General features: G+C 41.1%; 2 protein-coding genes across 3 annotated transcripts in view; one reads left to right on the forward strand and one right to left on the reverse strand.

Annotated features, from left to right (window-relative positions):
• Positions 1-2,764: 2,764 nt before the first annotated feature.
• Positions 2,765-9,249, forward strand: LOC145459124 (myeloid differentiation primary response protein MyD88-like). 2 transcript variants are annotated; one of them, XM_080337750.1, is made up of 7 exons: positions 2,765-3,349; positions 4,677-4,827; positions 5,274-5,594; positions 6,558-6,729; positions 7,649-7,740; positions 8,413-8,560; positions 8,757-9,249. In XM_080337750.1, coding segments are annotated over exons 1-7 (1,413 nt in total). In that variant the 5' UTR covers positions 2,765-2,821; the 3' UTR covers positions 8,758-9,249. The 2 variants fall into 2 exon arrangements, with proteins under 2 accessions (XP_080193876.1, XP_080193877.1); XM_080337751.1 differs by having other exon boundaries at positions 5,274-5,579.
• Positions 9,250-12,997: 3,748 nt separating this feature from the next.
• LOC145459123 (alpha-mannosidase 2-like) overlaps positions 12,998-22,839 on the reverse strand; it is a 34,888-nt gene continuing 25,046 nt past the window's right edge. The window contains exons 16-18 of the mRNA XM_080337749.1: positions 21,712-21,981; positions 20,196-20,722; positions 12,998-16,826 (exon numbers count right to left, since the gene is read on the reverse strand). Of these exons, the coding sequence (XP_080193875.1) occupies positions 16,675-16,826; positions 20,196-20,722; positions 21,712-21,981 (949 nt within the window). The 3' untranslated portion in view covers positions 12,998-16,674. The remainder of the gene's footprint in view (positions 16,827-20,195; positions 20,723-21,711; positions 21,982-22,839) is intronic.

Genomic DNA, 22,839 nt, shown 5'->3' on the forward strand with positions numbered 1-22,839 from the left:
CCAATATCAAAATTATAATTGCATGCATGGTTAACATGATACAAGTAACTAGATCCTGTTGGTATGACTAGAGGCTATCTCACTTATAAAATTAATGCAAAGTGGTAGTAATAGTCTCACTCACCGCATGCTGCATTACATAACCTCCCGAAAAAGTAGTGCAAGTAAACAAAACGTACTCGAGTAACCTATAGCCTACTCCAAAAAATTCATTGACTAATGAACTGACCGCACCGGACCACGACCTGGCATATCGATCTTGCCTTCCGTCACATGCCACCTGATTTTGTCGTTGTGTCAGTCTGCTAAATCAAAAAATATAGAATCGCATGAACGCACTAAACTGAAAGACGCACACGATTTCAAATTGGTATTTCTTCATTGGCGTAAAATTTTCCTCAGCGGGATGGTATTCGTCTTGTGAGGTTCAGATTGCCAAGACGGGAACATTCAGCGCCAGTCATTTAGGCGCCTATGGACAATTAAACCTATATGTATTTTGTATATATAACGAAGTCTTCGGTCGGCATAACGGCATAGTCCTTTTCGGCAAAGGTTTTCTCGCTGCCGATCGTTCTGGCACACTTCTTGGAGTCTCATGTTATATGGCTTAAAACTTGATTGCATGTCTTGGTGGGTCGTGGCGCGGTAATGGCCCAATACCCAATAATAAAGATAAATGGCATCTTGAATTCGCGGCCAGCGCGAAAAAATTTTGAAAAACTTGCATAAATTTTGAAAAAATACTCTATGATTTATGCTAATTCACGAAATAATTTTGGGCCCCCTTCGAGTTCGCCCCCCCCAATTTGGGGGGTTTGGGGTGCGGCAGTTACGGTGCTGCGTACCTACGTATGACCTTATTTTGCTTGCAATCACACCAACCCTTCTCCCTGCGGCAGATCGACGATAGAAATTTTGCCAACTTAACATTGGAAATAGATAGGGTTACCATACGTCCTCTCTTAAGAGGATTTGTCCTCTTTTTTGAAAGTGTCCTCGGAGGACGCCCTTTTGTCCTCTTTTTTTGAGATTTTGTCCTCTTTTTTGAAAATTTAGGTCATATTCAGAGCAAAATGCGAGTGATATGCCGTAAATTAGCACAGAAGTGACGCTCCGGCTGGGCGAAAAGTTGACCTTCTTTTTTTTTAGTCAACCACCCGGCAATGTGGAGAAAGAAACGTTATTTTGGGCTCTGAGCGTGAAAGTTTACTTGTTTTTAGTCAACCGATCACAAAGTCGGAAAAATTCACCGATTTTTGAGAATTCTTCTCCGGATTTGCAAGTCTCAAATTTCTGAAAAAGGTCCTCTTTTAGATTTCCAAAATATGGTAACCCTAGAAATAAATGAAGATTACATTGGATTGGTTCCTCTCAGCTAAACCACTGAGTTACGTAAACCGTAGTTTTATTCGAGAGTAGAGTACTATTGTTTTATCAGTGTAGTGTACCCGTGCAGTGCCAAGAACATCTCGACGGCTCAGTGAGTAGCTTTGTCTGAACTTTGAACCTATCGATAGCACGAAAATAAAATATTTTTTCTCATTCTTCGGAAAGTCCCGTTACGTCGACATCGAGGCTTTTGTCTCGAATTTGTTTCGGTTTATCACATGCAGCGATATAGTTGGTTGACAGTCGCATCAGTGCGAGATGTCATGGTTTTGGTAGTTGAGGCATCGCCAAATTGGGTTTGAGGAGTAGCGGCCAAATCGAGAGTTCGTACTCATTGCGGTTAAGAAACTGATTCCCTAATGAAAGAAGGCGTACCGTAGGCTATACAAATTTATATAACCAACAATAATAGGGAAGTGTATATAGTGAAGTCGATCTCGAATGAGGCCCGTTCAACTAAATTATGCACGCTGATCCTTGATGTAAAATTACGATAACTTGGAATCATGTCTGAGTGTGCTATCTTCAGTAAAACACGGGTATTTTAGGAAAGTTAATTTATAAACATCACCAATTTCCAGAATCACAGTAATTCTGCATATGAATGGGAATTGGATGATAGCCTCAAAATCGCTTCAAAATACAACTTGTGTATTCTCACATCTCTTTGATAGTTTTGATTCTGTTTTGTTACTTGGCCAATATGGAATCGAATCGGTGTCTCATGTTCACTCACTGCTCAAAGGTGTGTGAAGTTGGGAACTTTCGTGGCACACCAAATATATATCTGACTCCTAGTCATCAGTCCATAATCATCATCTCGTTCTGCTGTGCTGAGTTTGCTCAAGTGTCCTGTTATCTACGGTATTCTGTATTCTCTTGAAACATCATCACTGTAAAGTTATTTCTTCATTGTTACAAATCAATTAACGACCAACCTTGAAAGTTAATGATGTACCAACATATGTTGAATAACAATATCTTATGTTGTTCGACCATTCATCTGCATTTTTAATCAAATATATGTCTCAACTATAACATAGTACTTCCAGTGTACTTAAAAATTAGCATCTATCGCATTTGTCTTTTTTCTGACTTGATCAGTGTCAAAAATAGATTTTGCCAGATATAGTTTATACTAGGTGACTGTGGTCTGCATGCCATTAACAACAGTAGCTGTATTCGTTGTGTGGTGAACATATGTGTTATTATCCCTATACGGAGGAGCTCACTAAAATGTGATCGCCGCGTAAAATGTGATCATTGACGATGAATAGTACATGTTGGAGTTGAAGTATAGTATATATTACTTATACCTACCAGAATATCCTACTTCACTCCAATCCATGTTGATGATGACGCAAGTCAAGTCAAACTAACATGATTGAAAAATATCTTCAGTTAATATAGGAATAGTAGGTTTAGTAGAATGAGCCGCCAGCCGCAAGAGGTAGGGGTATGCGACAGTACAACGGGGTCAAGATATTCATTTGAAACACAAAATGTATCGAGCGTGCAGCAAATGCATAGCACGCAGAGCAGCCATGTTCCAAGAGAACACCCGGACGGTCAAGTGAAAAAAGAGTTGGACAGCTCCTGGCATCCCACATCTCCTGAGCCCAGAGCAATGAATGATATGGATCGATATGGAGAAAAAGGCCCAGACTCCACATACCCTTACACTTCTGATACAACGTCCATATCATTGCCAGCACCTCCTTACACATCCATAGAACGGAGCCCAAGTACGCATCATGTTGTGACGTATCTGCCCGCATGCCCTCAGCAAGTGCCACAAGTGGCGGCAATAGAAAAGTTACAGCCTGTCATGCATAAGCCGCTGACCATACTCGGATACCAGACGCTTTATCAAATGGGACTCCGGTTGGATCCCGAAATGCTACCGTCGCTGAATTGGAAGATGATGGCAGAGTGCATGAGTTTCAACAATTGGGAGGTTAGTGAAACATCGATGATGCGTGCAATGTTTGTTCTCTCGAAGGGCCGTTGCGGTATCTGTTATCTAGCGCAGTGGTTCTCAGCCTTTTTCATTAGGTGGAACGGTGAAATACCAATGTAAATGTTGTGGACCTGCTAACCTTCAGTAATCAAATTTAACCCAAATTCCAATTACGTCAAATGAATGCAACCCGAAGGTCTGTATTGGAAACTTGATTTAATGCTTGAGTTTGCCTTTTGGTATCTTTTCGAAGAAATGCGACTATGCTGTTTAGCCTCTCTTTTACTGCCAAACATCGGTAAATTTGACTGTCACAAAATGAACAAACTTTTTTTAAATGTCTTTCACACACAACTATTCCTAATGAAGTCGTAGGCTACTTTACAGCACTGGCATCATTGTGATGTGGGCACAAAGTAAACCAATGAACTGTCTACTACGATACCTTGCTGAAAAATACATTCCAAATTTCTAAATCAATTTAAAACTTGATGTCTTATCTCTCCAATTGATGTACATGCGTGCAACTATATAGCCTATAGGCCTACTGAAAACGACAACACAGAACATTTGTGAAATATTTAATAAGTGTAATGTAGAGCTGTTCCTTTTTTTTCTTCCTGAGAATAGACTTTTGCCCTTCATGATCATAGATTCCAAGACACGGTATTTAAATGAAAAAGAGAACATAAGATGACCATCTGTGGAGAATCGACTTCCACTGAACTGAGCTGTATTGTTTAGCGCATTGGGGATAGGCTGAAAGAGGTCGTCCGATATCAGAATTGCAAGCAGTTACTTCATCATAACACATAGTGTCACCCGTTTCTAAAAATAAATTAGCAATATGAAGTTATAGTTTCAATTCTAAAGCCACACCATATGGTTTGTTTATATAGAACTCCTCACGAATATCGCATGTAATCGTCAATACTGATACTGCAGAATGATCTTGTCGGTAGTGTAGTGAAATTCTGGTATGGTGAAAGGAACTTCAAGTCTCGTATCTTACTGGTTCTCTATAAATATTTGATTACACTGTGTTCCATCCAAGATTGCTGCGAGCAACGGTATAATATTCAACATCTTTGTGATTTGGAGCTACACACTTACTATACCTTGTATGTTCGTACAGTGGTTTAAGGAAGTTTGTCATCCTTATGCTCACCGTTACCGACATTAGAGTCGACCAGAATAGGGTAGGCATAGGCAATGACCTCTACCGGGACCCATGTGATGGTTTTTGCCGTGTTTCCTGCAATAGTTGATATTCTTCATTTCTATGATTTTGCGACTTCTTATTGGTAAATTTTGTGTATCGCAGATCAAAAAATTTGAAAACGAGAAAAGTCCAACGATGGCCGTGATTCAAGCTTGGGCACGTATGGGCCAGCACACCATCGGCGAACTTATCACGATACTGAACAAGGATTTGGCGCGACTCGACGTAATCACTGACATCCCAGAATATATATGTACGTCGTCTTTTATTCTCACTGCAGAGCGCTCACTTATCGATACTACTTGAAGTTGAAGGTTTCCTTTGATTATTTCGATATCAATTGCAGGCTTTTGCAGCTTACAGTAAATTTGCACGTATGTATATGTATTAGTTGTACAGGCCTGCCTACTCACAGCATCAACTAATGCCGCCAAAAGTGATAATCTCACTTTATTTTGACCAGACTTGTACAAAGTACGGTATTTTAAAAATGCGCAACTAGAGCTAGAATTACTTGCTTTCTAAAGCTCACAACTAGAACTAGAACTACCAGGTACCTATACTCACTTTTCAAAATCCACAACTCCAACTAAAACTAGGCTACTCAAAAAAAAAACTGTACCATAGTTAGTTTACTTTTAAATAAGTTGATTGGTAGTTTGTACTAGTCTGATGTTGACGGTAAGAAAACTTTCGCAGTGAAAGATGCCGCCAGGCACGAAGGCTCGCAGAGGAATATTCGCAAAAGTTCAAGTTTCGAATACGACCCTGCAAGCCACCCTTACGGGTCGGTGATGCCGCCATCAACTCCGTCCATGACCCATCCATACTACCCGGCGTACTCACCCGCCCCATCCCCTTACTCTGCACCGTTCTTTCTACCGTCTGTAAGCTATCCCCAGCCGTCCTCATTTTCATCCACGCCGGAGACATACACGGAACATCCGGCTACTAGCAACTCCTCAAGGCCAGTTCAGGTGGACACAGTTCAGCCAAGCGAACCAGGTACGTTTTACAAAGGTGTGTAATGTACACTTGCTCTCTTACTGATTGGTTTTCCTGCGGTGTATCTATTTTGTCAATGGACAATGTTGCCTGCTATTCTACTTTAGTAGCATCAATGCCAACAACTATCTCCACTCTGCCAGGAAATATGTCATTATTTGAGTCTAGCTAGATAGTTAGATAGTTGCCGAGATTGATGCTGCTGAAGTAGAATGATGAAATATTTCTTGTAAGAGTCAAGATAGTTGCTGTCATTGACGCTGATCAATTAGAATCATGAAATATTTCGTGGTAGAGTTGAGATAGTTGCCCAAATTGATGTTACTCATGAAGAATATTTAGCGACATTGGTGACATTGACATAGTAGATGAAGCCGTTTTCCTGTTAGGGATATTTTTCCACCGAATTTATGATAATAACCTACTTAGAGAGTGCTGTTTACCACGAATTTTCAGTTACCCGATTATTATCGTTCTCGTCTGTTAGTCATTAGTCACCGTGTTTACTGGACATACTGTATTTGTGAGTTCATTTTTGTGTGCCTGAACGATTTTTAATTGATGATATTTCACCGAGACCTCGTAAAACACTGTGGCTTGCGTATGAAATAATTATTTTGTTTTTGTTGCATTCGGTATTTTGCATCTTGCTGCGGAAAGTTTTCTTAATGTAAGGGTATGGAAACTGCTTGCCAATTTGCGCACTTTGTAATTATGTCAAGTGGTTTGTCCTTGGCCTGTTAGTCACTGAGCAAAAATACCATATAAAGGGAGTAGGCTACTATTCTCCACATTTTTACATATAGATATAATACTAACCGCATTCTGCAACTCTTCCAACTTAGCCACTCTTTTGGACCATCTCGACAAGGTTGAACTGATATGTTAGTTAACCTTTTATTATGCGAACTGGTGGAATATGAATTGTATCGCTATGACCAGGATGTTGAATGCAAACGATTCATCATCTATTTCCAGAAACGATGTTCGACGCGTTTGTACTTTGTAACATGGCCGACAAAGATTTTGTTATCGACCGTTTCCTGCCTAAAGTAGAAGTTGAAGCGAAGCTCAAACTTTGCTTCGCCGATCGCGACATCACCCCGGGACAATTCGCTTTCACCGACGCCATGAATTATATGTTTAAAAGGTGAGTCGAGGTCTTATCACTATTTGTTATTATCTGCTGTCGATGATATCATGTAATTACTTTTCGCTAGATTGGTAAATGTTTTTCGTTTGTCTGCTGCATTGCCGACATGGTAAATAAGTGGTTCTGTAGCCTCGACGTTCGATTTTTAGTCACGGTAAATATACCATGCTGTGTATTCTGTGGAAGACCTAGGTGTGAACTGGTGAAGTCTTGAGCTGAGCTAATGCGAGCTGGGTTGGGCTCTTCAATACAATACATTCACGAGTGTTCTTGCATCTTACCTTCAGTAGTAAGATGGTTGTCATGATTATGTACATCTGGAAATGTATGTTTACTTTGAGGCTGTTCAAAAAAAATTTACTTTTCAAATTTTTTCGTCTACTTGATAATAAAAGCTACATAGAAACATTAATGTACCAGAAAAAAGTTTTGGATTTATGTTAAATAGAAATAGGCTATATATATAAATTGGTCAAAGATTACTGGCTACCCCGTGGAATTGTTAGGATGTTTACAAAAACGATGTATGTAAAATTTGGTGCAATTCCAACCAGTGGAAGTGAAGTTATTGCAGTAGAATGTTTTGGATTGTTTCAGTCAGGTATGATAGCTGGCCTAGCTCACACTAAAACAGTGTTTGTAACTGTTTCGTGTTTACTCCCCCAACTGTCTGAAAAAAAATGCGAGTTTTAGCTCATCCAGTGTGATAAAAAAAATACGCCCCTAGGGCCCTAGCAATGAATAGGCTGGTCTGCAGTTCCCGCCGCACCATAGTTTGCTGTTGAAATTAATTTCCAGCTTGCGAATTTCCCGGTCACGTTACCAAATTCCTAGATCCAGGCACTTGTTCAGTGACTTCTCTTTGTTTTTAACTGCAAACGCTCGGTTTAATCATCTGTATGTCTCGTGATTCAAGGTCTCGCAAACTCGTGGTGATACTCTCCGATGAATTTTTCGCGAGTAAAGAACACGAATGGCAGTCGAACTTGGCTATCAGTCAGGATCCAGGTAAGCGACGGCACGTTTTGAAGTCAATTACTTTTGAGAGCGAAACTGGCTGTACTTACAGAATCTGCATAGTTTGTTATTGTACTATATAGTGTTTTGTCCTAGTAGGCCTGTTGTCTAGATGCGCTGTCAGGTTTTGGTAGTTGTTAGGCACTGTTGATATTCCCGTACCCTGTGACACGTAATCACGTCATCCTTAAAATAGGGGAGGATGTTTGAACTGCTTGAAATGTGACTGTGTTTTCTAACAAGAAGAATGCTATGAGTGTAGTTTGGTCGTGAAAGTGAATATGCTTTACACGGCTAACTTGTCTGGCAATATGTTACAGTAAATACACAGATTTATGTGCCTAACCACTTTGTGGTTTTCAATTTGATCACAGTCGTGTATACACTATACATAATTATATGCACTATGCTCATTGAATTTTCTATGATATTATTTGCTTACTACTACTACTACATCTAGAAATGCCTTTGGTTGAATGAGCAATACCAATACAGAAATACAATTTCCATTGGACATGACTGTAAAACTACAATTTGGCCATTTGACTACTGAAATTGGCGTGTTTGGCCCTCAAGACTGAGTGTTATCTGGCAATCCCGATGCAGGAGATAATATTTTGGTTTGATTTATAATAATCTTTGGATAATCCCATGCGTTCTCAGCCTCTCGGCGACAAACGATCATCCCAGTGAAGTACAAGAAGCTCACCAACCGGAATATATTCGATTATCTGGGATGCTGTGACCTGACGAGGACCATGAAGGAAGAATGGTTTTGGGACAAGATCATCAACGGCATCAAGCAAAAATGGTAAGATTCTGCCGACGCTCATTTTTTTATGTAAAGCTGAATGGGCTAGAAGCACACATTGAACAGGACAGCTTTTGGATATTGTGACACCTGTTCTAGTTCCAATGAAATAGTGACAGTGTGACTCATTTGGCATTTCTATTGGCCCCTCATGTTATTGCTACGATTTATATATATTAACTTAAACTTTTCACAGATTCATGAAGCGAATCATGCAGTACATCATGAATTTCATTGTTCGTATATACATATATTTTTTACATTTCTACGATTTTCAGTTCCAACACTTGGAGATTCATGGCCTATTATTTTATTGTAGCGGTCCGCATCAATTTTCGGGGTGGGATACTAAACTACTAGTGATATCGTGATAGGATAGTGGTGTATATTTTATTTGTAAAACGACCCAAAGTACGAGAAAGCAACATTCTCACAACCATATATTACAATTCAAAAGACACAAAATTCCAAAACGTAGTTTTGCTATCATTGTACTTGTACATTATCGTTCATAACTACACAGCCGCGCGATGATTATTGCTTCCTATTGCAAGTTGATTAAATGATTGATTTTACGTAGTTTTACTTGAATTTTATCACTCTCTTTGTTGATAGTTTGCCAAGTGGAATTTAATGCTGGTGTGCATTTCTTGTATTATATGCTTCGAATATATTGCTTTGTAGACTCACCAGCTTGCGTGATAGTTACTGGTGTGGGATCCAGTTAACATAGACAGGGGTATTTCAGGTGTAGGTGACTCAGGAACTGTGCAAACTGAAAAGCCAGTCCGCCAGAGAGTTATCAAATGCATTAGTAAGCGGGAGCCATACGCTCGGTTCACTATTATGAGGGAATCCCAACGTGAAGACATTCATTACGTCCGGACTACGGCCAGCGACTGGGAAAACACCTTATGACGTTTTATTCCATTTTAAGCGCCGCTTTTGTAGGGATTTATTCGCAAAGGTCCTGCTGTCGAAACCTGACAAGCACTAGGACGCGGTGATCCGTAAGCGATGGCGAAAGAGTGCGGATACGGCGCGATGTGGACTTGTTCATCGGCAAGTGTATAATGAATTATCGAAATTACGCCGTTGCGATTGATAATAATAATTAGATAACGAGAGATTCGTGATTTTGTTCATTGTTCGGGCCGCAGATCAAATGAAGTGTAATATAGATGCGTGCGTGCTCCTACGCGGTTCATTACACGTGGTGCCGGACACACTTCGTATTTACACTATAAATACTAGCCAGCGTGCATAAGAATGTCGGAAAAGCTGCTCAACATCACCAAGACCTCGCCAACATCTTTGGGTTGAGGTGGATCGTATATCGACAAGGAGCTGAGGTTCTAATCTGATCGATATATATTTAAAACCTCTTAAACAGCGCTTTACTGGTCGCTACGTTACCTTAGCCTACTTTCAGCAATGGTCGTCTGACTGCGATTTCGTTAATAATGCGCAGGTCAGCATAGGTGCTGAAGAAATCTGCTATCCATTGCTCCAAGAACTCAGCAAACTGACTGACATCCTGAATAATAAAAAAATACATCCATGATCATGATCATGGAATTCCGTGGCTCGCTTTAAAATGACTTGCAAGAACTTACAATCGATATGAGTTAAAATTTTCAACAATATAACTTACGGTCTGGAGTGATATTATATGGATGGTGTCAGGTCATTGATAGCGCTAAGACTACCGCCGATTGATTGATTGAGCTATTGGCCGACACAACGATGATGCAATAAAGCTACCGTCTTGCACCCCGTGCGTGCGATAGCCATATGAAACAGTGTCAGTCCTATCATGTATGACCGACCGTCGCAATAAACTTGCCAGACGACCCAATAACAGCGTGTTGCGACTGACGAGAAAGAGAATTGGTTAGTATTCGCCAATCGTCATTGTCAAAACACGAAAAACTAAGCAGTTGGGTATGATGTTAAGTTAGACGGCAGGTTGGTCCGATATGCTACTTAATAGAAGTATCGGCGGAAGTAGTAATTTCTAAGACATGTCAAAACTATTTCAAGTCATGTAGAAAATACAGATCTTAGTAGTCAAGTCGTTTCAGAAAGTCGATTTGGTGGATGCAGGTCGCATACTTTTGCCATCTACTCGGAGGTGGCTGGTTTCGAAACTGCAGCGTGCATCTTCCCTACTTACGCTAAATGACAATAACGACACTGCAAAGTATAATTTGGTGCAATTCTCGAGGATATATTCCGTTACCGTGGTACAAGGGCTCGCTCGCTCATTTGTCATGACAATTCCGCTCTTAACTCTATTTTACCATTTTCAAAGCGAAAAAAATCAGGTAGTTTTTAGGGATGGTGTGAACGTGAGGTTCACGTTCGCGTTCTGCGTGTGAACCTCGAAAATTTGGAGGTTCACGTTCACAACAGAACCTTGGTAGGTTCTGCACTGTGAACCTTTTTCATATATTACAATTTTCACTTCAATATTACGTCTTTGGTTCGAATGTATTGCATTTCAACTGCGGACCACTCTATACACGGCGCTGGCAGCTTAAAAATATCAACACTAAACGACCATGCACCTTGACAATCTCAAAAATTTTACATGCTTTGTTACAAAAGTTTGCTCGAAATATCCAGCTTTCCGATTGTGAATATTTAGTGACTCTCTGCTGTGGTATTGACCCGCAATTACACAACATCACGAGCGAAATACACTACATGTAGTCGGCGAATGATGCATATCCAACCAATAAATGAGATTGGCATCGTTTTCTGATGTAACAAATATAGCGGGTTTACTGTATCATTAAAACCAAATCCGTGCGGTTGAGGTGTTGGCTACAACTGTATAACTTGTGGGGTAATATCAGTAGCAAGTATGGAAACCTGTTTTACACTCTGCTCAATATCAATGTAGCAATAATCAGACGCCGAATGCAATTTCTGGTCTGGCCTGGACTTTTAAGACGTAAGCTTATGTTCCCCTGGCAAGTCCTCGTCGAAATTGTCGGCAAAGCGTCGGAAGATATTGATTTTATGGGATTATTATATCATTTGATTGCCTCAGTTGATACATTTAGCGATGTTTAAAACGCAAATATGTACTTCAGCATTGTGGCATTATGTGGCCTGAGTCATCGCTAGGTATCGTGTACATTATAGGCTATTACTTCATTAAAACATAGGGCTGTAATTAGCAATATGACGTCGCGTGACGTCATGAGGTTCACGTTCGCGTTCACACAGAACCTTTCAAAAAGGTTCACGTTCACGCGAACCTGAACCTTTCAGAGGTTCACACCATCCCTAGTAGTTTTGCTTTGCCGAAAAACTCTAAGTAACAACAGAAGTTCCTCAATCATAGCCATTTGGGTTAGTAGCACGAGGCAAAACCTACTTCGGTATTCGGAGAAATTACAAGCAAGGCCCACTCCTTTACTGACTACCGTAGTAGTGTCATACTTTCCCGGTAGTTTTCGATCAGAAACCAATTTATGGCAGATTTGCATCATTTTAAAGTGAACTTCGTCACAATCGACGTCCGCCTGTAACACTTTCGAGATTACGCCATTCCGGAGCAGCTACACCAGTCAGAGACGAGTTGTAGGAAATCGCTATACTTGAACGGGTGATTACCAAGTGCGTTGTATGCATCGTACCCAACTACTTTTTAAGATTTTGTAGCACCCCATCATCATCATTGGTTCGGTTCCTTTGTCCCAGTGGTAACCAACATTTTTTCTTCATGCTCAACTCCAATATTAATTGGTAAATTTGTATAGTAACCACTTGATATTGGTGTAAGTTAAGACGCTCAGGAATTGATAGTGAAGATACGTGCAAGAGCAATTGGCAGTTTCTGATATAATTTTTCCGACTACAGTGAATCCTAGGTCGATAGAGCTATGGTCGTGTTTTCCTTTAACTTTTGTCACTCAATTTTAATAAACTTCGCAAGCTATTTGCTTATTTGAGTGCACGTAATATCATTGGGACGGTCTAACAGTAGATATAGACGATCGCCTTTTACTGCAACACGAAACTTGTGTAGCGGAATCCTGCAAAATTTTCCGAATTCAAAATGTATTTTACAAGTGCGTCTGTCACCGACCAGTTAGTCCTGAATTCCCCACCCACTGGGAACAACTGCTATATTCCGTTAGACAATGTACTTTGTCAAATCAACGTATGTCGTATTGTGCCACCTTTAATACATGGATATGGCACGAGTATGAAGAATTTCATCAATACAATAACAACACCGGTTACGATACCCTTCTGAGATTGAGGGCAGAGTATTGCGACCATACACTTTCCGAAGTATAACAGTTGGTTGGCCCTTGCGCTCTGAATTCAGTGGTCGACAAACATTGAATCTTGTAGAAAATCTTTCACGCAGTAATGCCTTCGCATAACCCAAACGAACCATAGAGTAATCTAGCAACGTGATAAGTCGATGTTATATTATCTGGAAAACCAACTGTAAGCTACATTCCTACGTAAATTTCGACGCACACGCGCGAAAAAAACATCAATTCGAAAAGAAAACAGTGTCTGTCATAAACTGCAAAGAAAATCACAAAGCCAAGTCCGTACGGAATACGGCAACAGAAAAACAGAACCGCGAACGGACAACAGAGATCGAAAGTCTGCACACTTATTGCACCCGCGAATAATTAACCTAGAAGTCGTGCAATTTTCTGTCTCAGACGTAAGGGACCCCGTCATTGCCCATGAAAACTAAGAAAATAAGACGAACATGTCAAATTAAACAGCTATAGAGTCGGCAGGCGGTTCGAGAAGCTTTGTGTAGGAGCATATTCGAAACGTGTACGAATACGATGGCCAGTTTCATTATTTTTACCACCCGCGGGAGATCATTGTCCAGAAACCGGAACAGATACGGACAAATTCGCAAACAGAACGCTATCAATGAATTTCCGGAACCATTACGACATCGCAAGTTTACAATAACGGGAGCGGCTTACACGCAATATAAAGCTCCGCTGGTTTTCAATAGAACTGGAGCATTGAATCGCCGGGGCTAAACATACCAGGGAATACCCTATCAATTTATCGGGTATAGAATAACTGTAATTGCGAAACTAAAATATACTCAAACCACACAAAATCAATATAGCAGCGATACAACGGAATAATGGTAATATATAAACTGTAATCTATTTTGCACTCTTGCGTCGAAATTGAACTGTATAAATTTCAAAAGTCAATTCATCGTGACGTCATAAAGCTTAGTGTTGACGTCACTACAGCGGAGTGACACAATTTCCGTTGCCAATTATCTTCAAATTTTATATCCATAATGCGGGCATGTAAGCGCACGGCAACTTTAACTCTGGCTTTACATTACACCTGTTTACAAAGATAACTCGGGCTTGACATCGACCACCATTTGGAAAATCAATACAGAACAAAATCGCGATGGAACATGAACATAAAATTGCGCGCGAGCCTTCATAAATCGCGATATGCATAATTCATGATAATCCAGCGCAACAAGGGTGGCGCGGACATAATGGCAAGCATATGGGCCACACCGCACCGACAGCATCGATCCACCGGATTAGAACAAGTTCACAACCAATGAATCAGCATCGCATTGCAGTCGAGTGGGCATAATCGAAGCCCAGTTGATTCGATTGCTAATCGAATATCAAGCTTACGGTCGAGTACCGGAGGAACGCCGTTATGACGGGATAACAGACCTAGGTTTAGAGACTCCAACGGTTGAAATACAGTATTGGAACATGTTTCGTTGATAAAATATCACGGACAGTGCGGAGGATATAATATTTCCGTTACTGTTTACACCGACTCCCTCTACTAGTTGGAGCTTGAATAGTTGCGCACACGTCTAGATGCAATTATCAATGTCCCACGATCAAGAATAGGGCGAAACATGTAGGAAAAAGCTACGCGCGTTAGTGGAAGTGACATATCTGTAAAGTAGAACAACCCATAGCATCGTGACGAAGTGCGATGAAGTAGGAGTGGTAGAAATAAAGTCTTCTTTAATGTGATGTAGAAGTGGCGTTATATTCTTTGTGCTCTCATAGAAGGCACATCATTCTGTTGTGACGTCACCATGAGTGATAATCGAATATTAAACGCGCTCAGCTCTTGTTGCAGTCAAATTACCGCGGGCTGCGTGTCGAGATGCTAGATGCAATAGTACCTTTGAAAAATAGGCACAGGGCACAGGAACCGCGTTTCTTAGCAAGTCGCCGGTCCTTTGAATGAGCGGAAGGAACGCGTCTTGCCTATAAACTGTAAACCGATCGAGACATTGTTACGAAACGCGCACGATATATAGATTAATCCTCACATCCTGTCAATCAATTTCCCGCGTTACAGACGCGACACTGCGATTAAACGCATAACGATCGATGCGACTTGTGACAATTAGGTCAACTGACCCGTGTAAGGCACTTGAATGATTGTTCCAGACAGAACGCGGTTGAGAATAGGAATTTCGATGGCGTATTCATATTTAAATAAATCCGAATATTTTCGGCTGAAACTCGTCAGGGGCAATCGTCAGCCACTAGCAGTGAAGAACAATGTATATCAACAATTGTACCACCAAATGTTCTCTACTAGTTGCCGACGATTACCCCTGACGAGTGTCAGCCGAAAATATTCGGGTTTATTACAATATGAACATACCATTCAATTGTAAATTAATGTTTTGTACATCCAAGAAGCTCTTTATAATAGGAATTGGGTTACGTTAGTACGGAATGTCTCTAGTAGAGTGTCTGCCTTTTTTGAGAATATACACTACAGTTTAATAGGAAATGCGGGCCACTATTGATATTAAATAAACTCACATCAACTGCCTATTAGATATGTCACGGCCTGCGCAAAAAAGGCCGTTGCCTGCAAGCAATCGAGTATAGGACGCACGATAGTTTGGCACCGAGTTGTTCGTATTCTAATAATCGTGGTGAATTGAGAAAAGGGGAAATTATAAAATAAATATATATCTATATATTCCATATTGCCTTTACGCATGTAATAGACGCACCAAACGCACATAGAGTGAAGAGTTAGTGAAAAAGTGAGCAAAGGCATACTGAGTGGCGGGTGTAAGATCGCGCATTAGCAAATTGCACGCAAAACACGACCGACTCGCTGCGGTCGTGAGCTGCCGCACGGCACATCCCGAATGGCAGACAGCATGAAAACGTTTCGTGAAGCATAACTTCAGCTGTGCTTGCACAGAAACTAGGGTTTCATCAAACTTGGGCCTGTCTGAGACGGGAATAATGGAGGGAATGGCTCGGGGTTTTAATTAGGACGGTAGATGGCTCCAGACTAGGATGCGACATCTGAAGATCTGGCCGTTATATCAATAGGTTCCGTCGGATGCGACCTGCCGTGTCGCCACGCAGGCCTAGCCACCAAATTTTAACCCAATCCCGCGTTTTGATGACGTAGTTGTCGCGATTTCATCGTTTCATTTCGTCGCATAGCTTATATCGCGGTTTAGCAGCACTTTTTGATCAGAGTAGGTCAGAACGAAAAAGAAAATTGCATCTGGCTTCAACACATGGCCTAGTCCACAGTGCGTTTTCTCGGACTTATAACGTCGCTCAAACATGGCTACTCGCGCGCTCGGATCATAAATACATCGAAAAAAAAACACAAATTTAAAACATCGCTACGCAGTATCCAACATAGTCTTTAGAAATAACAAGCAAATTCGATCAAGCATTCCGATCGTCGAAGGCTTTGACGTCATAATACGCGGGCGACGCCGGCTTTCGATCATATTTCTGACAACGGCGATTGCATATTTGCACAATGCCTAAGCGGTTAAAATGTCCTAAGCGGTTAAAATGTCCTAACTAATAGACGAAAACCACAACTATTTGATGTGAATAACGATTTCGTTCTACTCGCAATACGCCGAGTCTGATACACACAAAGGCTGGGATAAAGCCGTACATTTTGCCACACTTCCATCACCCCCGAATTTTCGCGGAGCATACAAAAAGACCAACTAGACAGTGTCAAGTTAAAGACTGCGTGGCGAGCGCGCAATAAATACGAAAACGCTTCCGATACTGTGTACTGCTTCGCGGGAAAAAGCACCCGGACTATTTCAGCGTCACTCGGAAGCTCTTCACTTCCATGGGTTCGATTACAAAGTTTTCTCTCACGGCCTGTTGGTCGCCGTCGCGCTGCAGCGAGAGGCTGACGGGCTTTATAGAAGTCATCGGGTAGAGCGTTTGGACGCTGATGGAATTGTCTGGAAAGAAAAGAAACGTTTAAAGCAGCTTTCAATTTCAGTAAAACAGAAAAGATATGGAAATGGAAATAATGATATAATTTTGATTGCTTTTGCACCGATCGTGGAATAGGATTTGAAAGAAGACAGTATAACTCATCTCGTTCTTGTGGAAACAGCGGCTTACCAAGCATACATATATAAAAATTGCGCATACATATGGTCGATATGGACTAATCCTGATATAACATCAGTTTATAAATCATATTACCGACAGTAAAACCGCAAGTTACTAACACAACACATCAACAAAACATGTGGCGGATGGATATCATTTGGGAATAGAGGATGTCCCCATTTACCAGCTAATGAAGTGGTTAGAGCGGTTTCAAGTTTTCCTTCCAAAATTTCAAGAAGATTAACGGCGATCCTGAGAATTTGTGGCGGCACACAAGTTTGGGATTGGGAACCACTCGCGTCAACGAAAGGCACAATTCCGCAAAGATGGTTAAATTTCGGGGTCAATAAGTCATTTGGTTTCGTGTTCGTGTCTATGTATTTGCAAGCATAATGCATACGTGCGAGTTTTGGTCAAGCTCATTGCGAGTATCCTAGGGTTGTTTAGCATGCGAAGTTATCACTGTCTTATGAAAAATAAAATTTTGTTGACTATGCTATCAAACGGCAGTAATAAAACAAGCCACGAAATCAATCAGGCAATAGTGATTTCTTTATATGATTCCAGAGACTGGCAAGTACAGCACTTCAATATATGATTGAGTAATATATTCATACTGAAATAAACCCCAGTATTTTCGGCCGACACTTGTCAGGGGTTATCATCAGCATCTAGCGATTCACGATAACACGTACCATTCTCATATCCAACCTTATCCAAAATCCAATATATAGAGGCAATTATTTCAATCACGAGACACTCCCGTGGTCACAAGGTGGTCGCTGATGATTACATGATAGATACTCGACAACCCTAATGATGCGGCAATGGCGTTTTCCGAACCGAAACCCCATCCAGTCAGCTGGGAAACGGCCCATAAATGACGGCATCCAGGAAAAATCAAACAATGCTTACGAAGTGCAACATAATTGCAAGGACCAAGCCGCCAAACCCATCGAACAAAACACAGGAAGTCTGAATCAAAAGTGAACGCGGCGCAGTCATCTGGTAAATGGACATTAACGCTGTCCCGCTCTGAGATCATTTCCTGTCTATTTTGCATTCCAGCACTTTTCGGAAAAGTCAATCGTTACCACATACAACACAAGACAAAGCAGGGAAATATTTTAATCTACAATGCAGCCTACTTTGGATTATGCCTTCAGATGCAAGTCCTGTTTTATTTTCCGATATACAGAACAGGATGAGTGTTATATTACATCAATACAATACAATAGCATCTATCGTTAGTAGATAATACTTTTTTCGCCTTCACACTCTTTCTAAAACTCTACACTCTACAGCTACACCGGAGATGGAGCAGACCGCTGCAACAGTGGATAACGAAAAATACAACGCAATGCCGTTCTTGGCAAAGTCTGCTACAAGCATCCATGCCAAATCGACACGAATCCAATCATCACATATTTCTGAAGTGGTTGTGAATGGGAAAACGGGTCCGAGATGCATCTAGGCCTAGGCCTTAACACTCAACAGCCTTGCGTTCTATTCGCGTGAAGATGACAATATGTTGCAAATGAATTTTTAGATAACCATGCTATTCTGTCTCTACAGATACAAGTCATAGCCAGGTAAGCATAGACATTTGTTCAAGACTAGTAACTTGATACAACCAAATACTCAAATTTAAATGTTTAATTTCAAGCTCCTCGAAGTAGAAGTGGCGACTGCGAAGACATTACAAAAAGTACTTCAATTGGAGGTAGAGAATAAAGAGCCAGGAAAGAATCAAAATGAGTAGTTTGAAAAGTAGATTTAATGTAGCAGTTAATCATAGGCGGGAGACTTTCGATATTGCAGGATGTGCCTTCGCGACTAACGGAAAACGACCAATCAAAGTTCGGATAGCTGCAACTTTTGAATACATATTCAATCGCGACGATACCTGGACTATTTCATCCCGTTGCCATTACAATTTTACTCACGAAATCGCAGATGCAGACCTATCAAAAAACTGTTTTCTACTGCAGCACTGATGAATATCGCACCATACCACGGCGAGATTACATACTATTGTTCAGGGCTGTAATGGCTGGAGTCATTCGTTCAAATGCGTAAAATGACTCGACTCGTGTCAATTTGTTTACCGACTCGAATTGTATCCGAGTTGTAATCGAGTCATTGTGCATGACTCGCACCAAGTAATATGACTTGAGACTAGGACAGCCAAGACAGACATATCATTGTAACTTCCGAAGAGCAAAGTCACCACATCGTTGGTATTTGGTCTATCAGTCCTGATACTTGGAAAATAGAGCTGGAAACTGTTAGGACTGAGGACAATAACTATACTATGAATGTGTCACACATTCTATGTCACACGAGCAGAGTTGAAAAACACCGGTTGATCCGGTCTGAACTCAGAACTGAACAGCGGACGCAATTGGACGACTTGGACTAGGACTCGGCCCTCTACTTGGACTTCCAGGACACGTCGCCAGTTAGTTAAACGTAATACTTTGGTTAGCTCTACTTCTCCAGGAATAAGCATAAAATCCCTTTATAACAGCCAAAAACCACAAGTCTAAAAATGTACAGGAACAGACAAAACCCACTCCAGTACTCCTCAGCAATACTTCTTACCGATCGCCAGTTATTTCTACAAGGTAATCAACAAGGAAGCTTAATTTTTCCCTCATTTCTAAGATTTCCAGTGACAAGTACATAAAAGATAAAATAAAATTACACACACTAATTACTAAGGCAAGTTTTTGCAACTTTTTTCACAACTTCCGTAAGCTCCCTAAACACTCAGAAGTTATGTAGCATGGTGCTTTTAGCTGCTTTGCAACTTTTCTTCATTTTTTCATGCAACTTTTCCAACCCTTTCCGATTTTTCATGCAACTTTTTGCAAGTTTTTTTTCCATTTTTAATGCAACCACCTTTTTATTGGAAATATTTGGCGCTACATGTAAATAGATCGCTTGATTATGTCACTGTCGTTTAAATTAGAGGTCCTTTCTGAATTGGCGCACATTCAGCTGGACCGCCGAAAATGATATTTTCACTGGGTCAATTTTTTCAGGCTATTGATTTTGTTGAAGTCGCCAACATTGAGTTTTTCTACGGAGCCTTGGATACGGGACGGTTCGAGTGTCTTATACACTAATAATTTAAAGGAACTTGTCCATTAATGCGACTTTTTAGGCTTGCCCTAAAATTATAAAAAATGCGGGACACCAGCTCTTACCGTGCCTCGATGCCACGCAGGCCGCCTTGTACCGCGTGGCCGAATCCAGCCCGCACTCGTGCCCAAAGTTCTGCAGAATCAACGCGGCTTCGTCCACAGGCACGTCATCTCTCTCTTTCGACTCCAAACTCCTGACATTAACGATATGAACGCTACACGGCAAGTTAGACTCGCCCGCCCCCGGGTCGGACCCGGGCATCGGCACAAAACTGTCTTTAAACCGCGGCGACACCTGTGCCGGGTCCACGCCCTTATAATGCATCGTCCACATCGGATGCAGCACGTCTAGCAGCGAGTGATGAGATAAAACCGACGGGAACTGGTTTGCGCCGGTAGGTTTTGCGCTGTCGCCGCCGCGCCACCGTTCGATCAAAATTACGAAACGGTCGTGCGTACGCAGGTTGTCTTTCATGGGTTGCGCCATGCCGCGGTTGTCGTCTTGCATCATGCGGCGGTCCAGGACGATCTCGATTTGGGAGGGCAGGAGAGAGGCGACGCCGCGCGGCTGCGCCGTCAGCACGGTTAGCCTGGAAAAGTTTGGAAACGGTCCAATTACGAGGTACACAAAACTTTGCACGTTTACTGTAGGCTTGAGTACAATGATTCGAGAGACAAGATTTTTCCGAGCTCTTCGCTACTAATCAAAGAAAATTACAACAGGGTTGTAACCAAGTTATGAGGTTCCGAGTCACAAGTCAATATCATTTTTATAGTTTTGACTCGAGTCAAGTCGAGTCATTTTTTATTCCCCAGCGAGTCAAGTACGAGTCCAAGTCAGTGAGTAGAGCGTCAAGTTGAGTCATACTGTTGTGACTCGAGTCCGAGTCCAAGTATTCATCGTTAAGTTACAGGTTCAATCCAGTTCAACTCACTTTATTCAACTCTGCTCGAGTGATATAGAATGGCTCACATTTATAATATCTTAACAGCTTCTGGTCCTATTTTCCAAGTATCAGGACTGGTACACAAAATACCGATGTGGTGACTTAACTATTCTTCAAAATTACAATGCAATGTCTGTCTTGGCCGTCCTAGTCTCGAGTCATACACCCTCGTCTCCATGCGTTTTAGCAACATTCTGGAAAACACTACGTAATTGTAGGTTTGAAAATCGTGATTTGCTACGTCTTCGAGCTAGTATTGGCTGTAAGGAGTGCAAGCGTAAAGAGAGATAGATACAAAGAGTATTCGGAGGTATAAAATCACCCGATAATTGATATCAAGAATTCAATTCACCAACTCCAACAATACCTTGCTGATCTACGGACAGATGCGAAACAGGACTGTATGGTTGGGCAACAGGATACGGCTAGCAATTTCTGGTTCTGGTTCTGGTCTTTGTAAACGATATGATAAGCTCTTTGTAAACGATATAAGTGATTCGAACACAAAATGTATTAATACTGGTCTACTCAAGAAGTGATGTACTTGAGTGCTTTGTGCTATATGTACTACATTACTGACCATATTATACTATAATACAATACATATACTAAAATCAAAGTGGATCACTCACCTAGTTTTTTCATTTTGAATAAAAGCCATGGTCGGCATGGGATAGAAATTGGCTTGGATCGGTATCTTCTTCAAATCGGTCTTCCGTTTTTGCATCTGCAAACCGTTCAAATCGGTGTAGAAAGTCTGACCGTCCCGGGCTGCGGCGTCAGGCGCTGTGACACGCATCGAAAGCTCCTTGTTGTCCATGCCGGACCTGATGTCCACCTTGTTTGTGACGTGTATGCCAAACGGCGACGGCCCGATTTTGTTGGTTACGTGGAGAGACACTCTGGAATCGGACATTGTTGAGTTGTACAAGGGTTGCCATTGAAATCAAATACTAAGGACAAGCAAGCATTCAAGTAGCCTGCAAATTTTGGAATCTAACGTAACTAAGGTCAAAACTTTCTCCCCTGGTCGTTAACATGGCCTCCATTGCAATCTGGTCTAGTTCAAGCCCTCATTCGTATCACACATGCAACTAATGTACACGAAAATTGAGGACGCCAGTCAAAAGTAAGGGCATGAAAATTAAAAAAATTAATCATCGGCCTTATACGTAAGAACGGTATGGCAGCCCTGGTTATACATCATATAACTTTATAATTATAACTTCCGGGTAGCAACGGGTAAAATCTCAAAACAAGACCAGTGTCGCGAAATTTGTTAGTATCGAATAACTTTATCCATAATGTTCTATCAGGAATATCGTGATGTTGCATCTTTCGCATCATAAGAATAATCCCGTCTCCATAAAGGCAGACATAAAGGTGGTAAAAGCTCGTTCAGTATTGTTGTTAGTGTTGTATTTTACCAGTTATATGTTCATTATGTGCCTAAATTTCATCGTTGGAGGATAACCTGTGTTGATCCATATGGAAATTTGAATCGATGACATACACAGATAAATATGAAGACATGGGCCTAATCAGTGTAGATTTAATTAATCATCCGCAAAAGACTTCTAGATTACACCAGACTAGATTTAAGAATTCTATGATTTAGCGATTTGCATAGACCAAGGTCTAGTAAACTCTTGGAAAAGTCAAATTACGTCCATGGAAATAATTCTCAGGAGGAAACTTGCACTCTTCTCAATCTCTAACTCCAATGTCACACCGATTTCGATCTAGTCATTTCTTAGGCT

Source organism: Botryllus schlosseri, chromosome 16 (assembly GCF_051294905.1).
Source record: "Botryllus schlosseri isolate E-star chromosome 16, Bs_hap1, whole genome shotgun sequence".
Lineage (NCBI taxonomy): Eukaryota > Metazoa > Chordata > Ascidiacea > Stolidobranchia > Styelidae > Botryllus > Botryllus schlosseri.

Excerpts from the sequence above, each read along its gene's own strand:
- LOC145459124 (XM_080337750.1), top strand. The coding sequence starts at position 2,822 with ATGAGCCGCCAGCCGCAAGAGGTAGGGGTATGCGACAGTACAACGGGG. Across the intron at positions 4,828-5,273 it reads TGACATCCCAGAATATATAT|TGAAAGATGCCGCCAGGCAC; the intron begins GTACGTCGTCTT and ends AAACTTTCGCAG. Across the intron at positions 6,730-7,648 it reads ATGAATTATATGTTTAAAAG|GTCTCGCAAACTCGTGGTGA; the intron begins GTGAGTCGAGGT and ends TCGTGATTCAAG.